A 10,429-nucleotide genomic window follows, 5' to 3' on the forward strand; every position below is an offset into this window, starting at 1 on the left:
GAGACGCCACGTTCCAGGTGGGGCTCAGAGGCAGGGGCTTCCACCAGCCTTGCTGTTGAGCCCGTGTCTATGGGGGCAGCTGGGCACAGCAGCAGGTAGCTGGAAAGTGCATATATAACTCCCCCAGCAAAGACAAGCAGCTTAATTATTCTACCAGCCTCTTTCCAGAACAAGTCCGAGGAAGAAAAGCAGACAGCACGCAAAACCTCTTATCTTGTCTCCTTGGCAAGGCATGAGAAAAAAACATGCAAAGCTCAGAAGAAATGTTTTAATTTTTCTCTATAAACAAAAGAGCCACGTAATCTCCATTTATCAGCCAGCGTGTGCTACGCAGAACACCGGCGAAGGTATAATTAAAAGAGGTTTCATCACAATGAACCAAAGAGACACAAAAGGGATATTTTTAAAAAGCGGACACCAAGAGCACATTAAATATGGCACCTGAGAAGGCTTCGCCAGGGGTTACAGGCTACAGAGACAAAGGGCCGTTCTGTCAGCAGCTCCTTGGTGGGAAGGGTTTACACCTGTGTGATTCGTCCTTCACACGGACAAAGCAGGTGCACGCCCAGAGAAGGAACACAGCACTGCGGCAAGGAAGTCACACGACAGTGCGAAGCCCCAGCTGTTGCAAGCCCGGAGCCCCAGGGTCACAGGTATGACCACGGTCAAGGTGGTCCTCCACCCTTTCCCAAGACACGCCTTCCGTGAACTGGGCCAAATCCCAAATGGCTGATGGGGCCATGAAATGATCATAGTTCTGATAAATGCTTTTTCTTCCAACTGAAAACGTTGGGGTTCTTTATCATAGATGATGTAGCCTGTGATATGCATTTCTAAAGGTAAGGGCAGGGTCAAAGGTGATCCTATGATTGCAAAGATGCCGATCAGGTTCACAGTCAAGTGCCAAAAAGGGCCAAATTTCAACACAACTGGGGACCCATCTCCTTTGCTATAAAAGAGGAAGTCACAGGCATCCTCCGAACCCCTGGATTGGAGCTGAACGACCTACAGAAACACAGCCGGGGTCCATGCAAGACACCTGGCCCTTCTCTTGAAATTCTGCCACATGAAATAACTGAATGACACAGTTGAAACTGCAGAACCTTTCCAACTCCTCTCCAATTTAAAACATGCAATTCAAGTTAAATTGCACTCACAATTATTCTGGAGAAGAAAAAAAATTCCCATGCATGAGATTTCAGTACGCCGATGATACTTTGTTTGCATCCTGATGGTTTTAAATGTGGCCTTTGACCAAAGTTGCTAAGACCAGCAAAAAGGCAGCACCTGCCATCTGCCCTGTGACAGCACAGGGTGCTGCTGGCCTGCACAGCTGTTCTGCATCAGGGTCCCCCCACAGCCTGACCCCAAGTCAACAGAAGATGGCCCAGTCCTTGAGAAGCCTTCCCAAGGTTGATAGTTCTCTCCCAAGCCCGGAGGGTCCTCCTGGACCGTGGGGGGCAGCACATGGAGCGTCCATGCACAGGGCTGTGGGGCAGCCAGCAAATACAATACTCACAGTCTCGCCTCTCTGTCCAGGGTGTCCCGGGAGCCCATCCTTGCCTGGGGGGCCCTGAAAAAAGAATCAAAGGAAAGAAGATTCATTCAGTTCTGAGAAGCACCCACCTTCAGGATTTAATGCCACGGGTGGCAACAAAATTACCCTTTGATTTCAATGACTCTTGCTTTCAACTTCCTCTGAGAAAGGGGATCGCCCACAGTCACAGTGACAGTGATGATAAAATTAAGAACACAATTATCATCCTTGCCTCCCAGGGAGAGGCCAGTCCCCAGGCCCAGCTGGGTGGCTCGAGCCGTGCTGGGACCCAAGTCTGCCTGGCTTGAAAGTCGCACTCCTTCCTGGCCACTGGCCACTCTCACGCCCCGTGAGGCAGTAATCCCCACTGTCGGATGCCTTTCCGTTTTAGGGGGTATTAGAAGAAATATATTGTACCTGCTATAAGTAGAATTTTGTCCCCCCAAACATGCTGAAGTCCTAACTCCTGGAACCTGTGCCTGTGACCTCACTTGGAAATAAGGTCTTTGCCAGCGTAACCCAGTTACATGAAGTCACACTAAGGAGAGTGGGCCCCACTCCAGTGACTGGCGTCCTTACAAAAAGAGAGATCTGAAGACACAGGGAGCCACAGAGAGGAGAAGCCACATGAGGACAGAGGCAGAGACCAGGGCGATGCGTCTACAAGCCAGGGGGCCCCAAGCACGGCAGCAGCTACCAGGTGCTGAGAGAGGCACAGAATCACGCCCACGGCCTGCGGAAGGCACCAGCCCCGCTGACACTTCCATCTCAGACTCTGGCCCCCGGCACTGTGAGAGAATACATTTCTGTTGGTTTTTGGCAATTTGTTATGGCAGCCACAGGACACTAACACAGCCGCCAGCTGGAAAATCACGATGGTCCAGGTGAGAAAGGAATCCCTAGTGCAGCTCTCTCCAGCGCAGGAGGACCGGGCAGATGGCTATGGCTGCAAACTGCCTGTCAGCCGGGAGGCTGTTCCCCTCGTGCTGACCCCACCAGAGCTCCCCCACGTGCCTCCCTTCCCACAGCCCACTGTGAAGAGCCTGTGGGAAGGACAAGCGTGCCCAAGACACATGGCCGGAGTTGCCAACCCATGCCAGCCCAGCAAGGAGAAACTACTTACGGGGGGGCCCTTTGGTCCAGGAAACCCGGTGGGTCCTTGGGGTCCGTTGGGTCCCTGAGGACAGAGAATGGCCAGAGTGAGGACAGAAGTCCTCTCCCCAGCATGTCGGGACCCAGCAGCTCCCCCTACCCCGCACTGTCTTCACCGTGTCCCTGGCGCTCTGCGCGCAGGCGTCATTTCTCACTGCCCTCATGACCTTTCTCACTTTACTCCAGCCCCTCCCTCCCCTATGAGAAACAGGAGGCCCCATCAGGGGTCACAGAGCAAGGTCACAGGGCCCTAGGGTTAGGGCAGGGCCGAGGACATCCGAGCCACCTCCCAAACCCCACCCCAGGCCAAATGGACACATCTCAGACTGACGGAAGCCGTCACTCCCAGGGAATGAGGCTCTGCCGGGACCTGAGGAAACCCTCTCCCTCAGCAGGTGGAGGTGTGCCCCACTGTCCCCAGCCCACCCTGCCATGGGCGGAGGGCACACTGGAGGCAGGAGCTGGGCTGGAGGCGCTTACCCGTTCGCCAGGAGGCCCGGCTGGGCCATCACCGCCAGAGTTGCCCTTGGAAGGGAGGGAGAGCAGAGAAAAGCTTATTACTATTATTAAACAGTCTGGCCCACGACTTCATCAAAAATGCTGAGTCCATGCTGTCTGCTGCTCTTCTCAGGGTGGCCTCGACCCTCTGTGCAGGGCAGAGCACATCAGCGCTGACCCACGGCTCCCAGAGCTCGCGTGTCCTCCCACCTCTAACACTCAGCCGGCAGGGGCCTACTTTGGAGTTTACTAGACAGGGCAGGCACAGCCCACGGGCTGAGGTTTGCTTCCAGATTCATGATCGGAAGAGTTGGCTTCAACACGTCTCAGTGGAGAGTATGTTTGAAGATTTCACCCGTGCCAGAGAGAACTTTCTACAGATTTCTAGCAAAAAAAAACTCTTTGCAGCTTTCGAACCCCTTTTCCATAAGTAAGGTCTCCCCACTAGGACTAGGTGATCTATGGCTGGACCTGGTCTCCCAGGGCCACGGAGCTGCTCTCTTAGGTGCCAGTGGGCAGGGGGCTGGTCCTGCCTCTGCTCTGCCACAAACCCTGCCCCGTGGGTGCCGCCCTAGGCACGTGCTCAGCTTGATCTAACTGTCCTGAGGCTACTGGAGGAGACCAGCTCCTTCTTAAATACTCCCAAGAAAACCTATTTATTTTTCAAATGGAAAAGGACGTGGGCCGCCCGCAGGTGCTCAGTGGCTCTGTAGCATTGCAGCTCAGCTCATGCCGGCCACCACAGAGGGGACCAGACACATACCTTGGGGCCGGGCTTCCCCGTGATGCCCCGCGGGCCTCTCTCGCCCCTCGGACCCTGGACACACAGGAGAGAAGGGAGTTCAGCCCAAGTAGCTCAGACTCGTGGAGACCACCTCCCCCATCCCCACACGTGCTCCGGTTTCTCCAAGACGGCCCTCCAGCCAAAAGGATGGTTACCGTGGGGCCTCGCTGCCCCCGTGGTCCGGGCTTCCCAGGAGTGCCCTAGAATCAGAGAAGAGGGACGGTCAGTCACTTGAAATGCCTGGCACTGCTTAGGTGACGTCCCTCCCCTGGGTGAATGCAAGATCAAGGCTGGGAAAAACTTCAACATCTTCGCTTGAATAGGAGGTTTATCAGGGCGAGGACGCCCCTGCACAGTCACACACAGAGCCCCGCACTCCTGCACAGCTCTGCTGAAATCCAATTTTCTTCCTCCAGCCTGATGAATGTTTACTACCGTTATCTGGCTTTCCGTCCTCAAAGCATCTCCGCCCGCCTCCCTCCCCTCATCTCAGTCTCCCCGCCTTGCTCGCTCCCGCCTTGCTCCTCTCTATCTCAGCAGGGGGGAAATCATTATTGCAAGAAAAGAGAAGAAAGTCGATGCCTTTCATACATAATTTACTTTCGCTACAGTTAAGAATATTAGCCATTAAATTTTCAGCAGGCTCTGCAGACAAGCAACTTGCAATTTAATATATAAGTCCTATATCCAAGAGTCACCTGCTTCTCTTCTAATAGAATTTAGACCCTTTTTCTGTTATTGTTTTGCATTTTCCAAACCAAAGAAAACAAATGCACCGCGTTCGTTGTTTCCCAAAGCGAAGCTGTAACAGCTGGAAAATGCAGCTTACCTGCAGCACGTGGAAGTCACAGGCTGAGCACAGCCCTGCACCTCCACCGCTTCTCAAACCCTTTCCCTGAAATTTATTCTGGTTTCTCACGACAAAGCCTGAGACAGATCTGCACTGCTGAAGCCCCCCTGATAAGCTCTCCTGCAGCATGCTTCATTCATTTGCTGCCAGAATCAAAACTGCTTTCTAAAGCCCCCCATTTTGAAATGTATTTAATAAAACCATTTATAATGATGAGTTAAATATGTTGCTTTTTAACAATGCACTCTGGCTCCAGTGCTTTAATTATATAGCAATATCCTCTGGCTTCAAGTAAATATTTGCATATGAAAATTAATGAAACATCTGCTTTCTTCACATGATAAATGTTTTACCCATGACCAACCCTGGTTACGTTTTGGCATTCGGATGAGCCCTGGCTGCCAGGTTTTCTCACTCCCACCCCCCATCAAAACAAAACCCCTTGGGCCGGCCCGGTGGCGCACTCGGTAGAGTGCAGCGCTTGGGAGTGCGGCGGCGCTCCCGCCAAGGGTTCGGATCCCATATAGAGACTGGTCCGCTCACTGGTTGAGCGCGGTGCGGGCACGACACCGAGGGTTGCGATCCCATTACCGGTCACGAAAAAAAAAAGACAAAAAGGAAAAAAAAAAAAAAAACCCTGACCCTAACTTAGTACCACCCTGACCCGCCGAGGCTCTAACCTGGCAGCACAAATGGCTCTCAGCTATGACCTGCACTAGTCGCACCCAAGGCATATGCACTGGGTCTTGGCAGGAGCAGAATACAGTCTCGGCCACAAATTCCAACTGAGCCTCCCAGTGGCATCCCGCTCATCAGTTTTCTTTGTAAATGAACCCAGCTGAAGAGTTCTGGGTCATGGTAAGTGACGCTGTTAAACAGAATATCCCGCAAGCCTCCAAAACAGTGTCCTTAGCAAATGAGAGCTCCCGTTTTCCCGTCCTCCCTGGAAAGAACGGACAGTCCCAGAAGAAGCTTTGCTGATGTTCTTTGCTCGAGCCAAGAGGCAAACACAGGTAGAAGTCTTCTGGTCACTGGTGGGTATTTCCAAAGGCCTGGCCCAGTCCTCTTCCCGGGCAGGGCCTCCTGGGACCCGCCTTGGCCCAAGGCAAAGGCCAGTGAGGGGCCACCGCTTTGCTCAGGCCCATTTCTCCTGCTTTGGCTACAGCTGGCTCTATGCTGCAACTCAGATATGTTCCTGGTGTTTGTCACATCTAACCCACATTTCACGGCCCATGGGACCAAGCCACTAGCTCTGCAGAAGTGAGGACCAGGCAGACAGAAGGGCAGGCAGCCCTCGGACGGGAAGCAGACACACACACACTTGTCCACACACACATCGGTCACGCCCAGCATCGCAGCGCCTAGGAGCACCCGCCTGGCCAGAACAGCCAAGAGACACCCCAAGAGCTCTCCAGAAGAGCACGGCCCTCCCAGCAGCTGTCCCTTCACCGCCCTCCTGTTGGCTTCCCGTCCCTTCCCCACACAGGAACAGGGCTAATTTTAAAAATCTCCCCTTGTCACTCCCCTGCCTAACCCCTTCAATACGTCCCTGCCGCCCTGGGATAAAGAGCTACCCCCTGAAGTGACAACAAGGCCTTGGCCGGGCTCCGCAGCCCTCTCCCCGGCCACGTGTCTGCTTGCTGGGCTCAGCCACGTGCCAGCCTCCTGCCGGCTCCTGCCGCCTCCCCACCTGTCCTCTGCCCACTTTTCCTACCCCACATCTCCAACTTCCGTCCCTCGTACAGGTCTCAGCAGAAATGTCATTGCCTCCAGGAAGCCTCCCTGGACCTCTGGGGTTAGCCTCTGGCTCTGTGAACTGCCCCCATGTCACCCTGGTCCTTCATCACAACGCTCATCCTTTACAAGCACTGGTCATTGGGTGTTCCTCTCTGGATGGTGGGGGACATCTGGTTTGATCTCTTGAGTCCCCAATGCCTGGCAAAGCTGCTGGCACTCAGAAGGACTTAAGCAACATGTGTGTTTAAGTAAATGAACTGCCTCCAGATGAAACGCCTGTGACTATGAAGTCCAAAGCCCAAGGGCGGCACGAAGACAGCCACCGCAGCGGACCTGGGAGACAGCGTCTGTTCACCAAGGCCCGGAGGACAAGCTGCATCCAGAGGCCTCTGGGTGACTGGACATGAGGTATCACCAGTGAACAAAAGAGGACAGGCCCGTTTGCAAGGACAGCCCGGCTCCAGCCTCTGCAGACCATCAGGAGGGACTGGCCCAGCCTTGTGGACCCGACAGCGCCCACCTTCCCTGTCACTCCCAGCACCAGGCACAGAGCAATGGCCCCGTCACAAAAACTGCCCCAGAATTTTGGACATCTTTCTGCAGTGGGGACAGCACAGACAGTTCTCATGTGACAACTGTACTCAGACTCCTGACCAGGAGGCCCTGATTATCTGTGATGGGAGATAAAGATGGCCAGGGCTCCACCTCAGGATGCATCAAACACCAGCACCGCGTGCTCGCAGGGAAACAAATGGCCTCGTGCTCCCGGCCTGAAGTCTGTGTCGTGAGCTGTGCCCAGATCACGGAGCAGCAGCGGACAGAATGTCCCCCACCCGGGCTGGACATTTAGATGTCACAAGGGTCGTGGATGCCGCAGAGGCTGTGACTCGCTCCCATCTGCGGTTAGGGCATAGGGCACCTGGCAGCTGCCTGGCAGGTCTTACTTGACTCAGACTTTGTGTTTTGGCTGGGGACCCACAGCACTGAAGCCCAAGTCAACGGCCAGTGGGGGTCCGTGGGTACCCAGAGCACTTGTCCAAACTCCTCATCTCAGGGATGGGGAGGCCAAGAGTGTGAGGGGCAGAGTGCCAGTCAGGAGCCCGGGAGGTAAGCTGAGACCCACGGGGGGGCCTCGATCCCTGGTGCCACATGTTCTCCCATGGAAGAGGTTTGTGGCCACACTACCAGCTGCTAAAGGCCACATCCCTCTCCTGGAGATTCTCACTACAGTGTAGCATGAAAGGTCCCCAGCACAGGACCTCTCCATCCTGGTCACCCCAGTGTTCCCCATGCTTACGCGATCCTGAGCCACTTGTCACAAGTGGCACCTGTGACTCTTCCAGAGGCCAGCTTCTCCCCAGAGACATCAGTCAGACTGTTTCCAGGCAGAAGAATTACAGATAGATAGAGATAATAATAGACAGGTGACAGGTGGATAGATATAGATATAAATAATAGACAGGTGACAGGTAGACAGGTAGACAGAGACAGACGGGAGACAGCTAGCCGACACAGACAGATGCAGATGGGTACATAAAACAATAGGCGATAGAGACAGACAGATGGACAGCAGAAGGTAGACAGGTAATAGAAAACAGATGACAGATGGGGACGGATGGGTGACAGGCAGACAGACAGACACAGATAGATCAATACTAGACAGGTGACAGGTAGATGACAGAGATGTCCATGCCGTCGACTTGCACAGTCCCCGTTTTTCTGAATCTGGCAGGATGCACTGTGTGCTCACAGGTCTTGGAGTCCCTCTCCCTGCCTTGCAGGGAGCACACCGACTCTGCTTTAACACAGCGTTCACAACGACCAGCACGCTCCAAGGAGCTGCGTCCGGGGGCTCCGTCTGCGCCTGGGGCGGGGTGCAGACTGGGGCTAGGCAGCCACAGCTTGAGAGAGTGCAGCCGTCCTTCTGAGGAGCGGGTCCTCCCAGGTCTGCTCTGCAGACGCTGCCAGCACGCACACCTCGGCATGCCTCCCTGTCCCCCACATGCCTGGGGCAGGGCCAGCTCTGGTCCAAGGCCCCAAATGACTATCTTGCTCCGGTTTTCCTGAATGGTCATGCTCAGGCACTGTGACTTCACCCAGGGGCATCCTGGGCAGCTCCTGGGCCATCAGGGACTTCAGCAAGTGGGGAGAACACAGCTCCCTCCGCCCAGGCCCGGAGCACCTTTGTTCAGAGAAATAGCAAAGGGGACCCAAGCCACATACATGCACCATGGCAGGTGTTACAACGGTGGCAGCCTGCTAATAACCAGGAAGAAATGACACATCCTGAATTTGAACTAGAGGAGGTGGCGGGACATAAAAAAGATAATTCCTTTTTTCCCTTCCTCTTAAAATTAGCTTGGAGGAAAAGTCACCTTGGGAAGGAAGAGAAGGATCTGGTGCTCACTAAGGACCTGAAGGAGCACTGGATCATGTGATTAGATCTCAGCACACTCTCCTCTCCTGCCCGCTGCCTCTCCTGTCTTATGCCTGCCCAGCCTCGTGTCTGGAAAGAGCTTAAGGGAGGCTGTTCTGGAAAGCAGTTTTGGCAGCAAAATGGATGAGAAATAAACAGGCCGTTGACTGGAGAACCAACCCGTTAAATACCAAGGCAGTGGAACGAACTGCTTGACTAGAGACCAGGCTGTCCTTACCCTGCCGCCTTTCTCTCCATTGGCACCAGGAAATCCAGGGAATCCAATGGAACCCTACAGAGAGTTAGGAAGAAGATTGAAAGTTGTGTCAGAAGGATGAATTAAATCACGTGTGCCAACTGGGGGAAGAGTGTGTGGTGTAGCTCACAGCCTCCGACACGGACTCTACCCACCCACCCTTCTACCTGCTCCCCACCCACGCAGCTATCCAACACCCATCCTCCCTACCACCCACCCATCCACTCACTGACCCTCCATCCATCCATCCACTCATCCATCCACGTGACCATCCACCCACCAATCAATCCATCTACCCACCCACTCATCCATCCACACGACCATCCACCCACCAATCAATCCATCTACCCACCCACTCATCCATCCATCCACCCATCCACTCACCCACCCTCCACCCATCCATCCACTCATCCATCCACTCATCCATCCATCGATCCATCTACCCACCTACCCACCCATCCACCCACTCATCCATCCACGTGACCATCCACCCACCAATCAATCCATCTACCCACCCACTCATCCATCCACACGACCATCCACCCACCAATCAATCCATCTACCCACCCACTCATCCATCCACCCACCAATCCATCCATCCATCCATCCACTCATCCATCCACCCATCCATCCACTCATCCATCTACCCACCCACCCACCACCCACCCATCCATCCATCCATCCACACAACCATCCATCCATCCACCCATCCATTCATCTACACATCCATCCACCCTGCCATCCACCCATTCAGCTATCCAAAACCCATCCCCCCTACCACCCACCCATCCACTCACCCTCCCACCATCCATCCATCCATCCATCCACCCACCCACCATCCACTCATCCACCCATCCATCCACCCACCCATCCATCCATCCACCCACCCATCCATCCACCCATCCATCCATCCACCCACCCATCCATCCATCCATCCACACAACCATCCATCCACCCATCCATTCATCCACCCATCCATCTACTCACCCACCCATCCATGCACCCATCCATCCATCCACCCACCCATCCATCCATGCACCCATCCATCCATCCATCCACTCACCCACCCATCCATGCACCCATCCATCCATCCACCCACCCACCATCCACTCATCCACTCATCCACCCACCCATCCATCCACCCACCCACCATCCACTCATCCACTCATCCACCCACCCATCCATCCACCCACCCACCA

The 10,429-nt window shown here is 54.4% G+C and overlaps 1 protein-coding gene across 1 annotated transcript in view; it reads right to left on the minus strand.

Moving 5' to 3' along the window:
* Nucleotides 1-10,429, minus strand: part of COL5A1 (collagen, type V, alpha 1) — a 137,657-nt gene that overhangs the window by 39,345 nt on the left and 87,883 nt on the right. Inside the window, exons 32-37 of the mRNA XM_008587336.1 lie at nucleotides 9,213-9,266; nucleotides 4,127-4,171; nucleotides 3,951-4,004; nucleotides 3,170-3,214; nucleotides 2,661-2,714; nucleotides 1,520-1,573 (exon numbers count right to left, since the gene is read on the minus strand). Coding sequence (XP_008585558.1) covers nucleotides 1,520-1,573; nucleotides 2,661-2,714; nucleotides 3,170-3,214; nucleotides 3,951-4,004; nucleotides 4,127-4,171; nucleotides 9,213-9,266 — 306 coding nt within the window. The remainder of the gene's footprint in view (nucleotides 1-1,519; nucleotides 1,574-2,660; nucleotides 2,715-3,169; nucleotides 3,215-3,950; nucleotides 4,005-4,126; nucleotides 4,172-9,212; nucleotides 9,267-10,429) is intronic.

Source organism: Galeopterus variegatus, unplaced genomic scaffold (genome assembly GCF_000696425.1).
Source record: "Galeopterus variegatus unplaced genomic scaffold, G_variegatus-3.0.2 Scaffold4334, whole genome shotgun sequence".
In the NCBI taxonomy this organism is placed as follows: domain Eukaryota; kingdom Metazoa; phylum Chordata; class Mammalia; order Dermoptera; family Cynocephalidae; genus Galeopterus; species Galeopterus variegatus.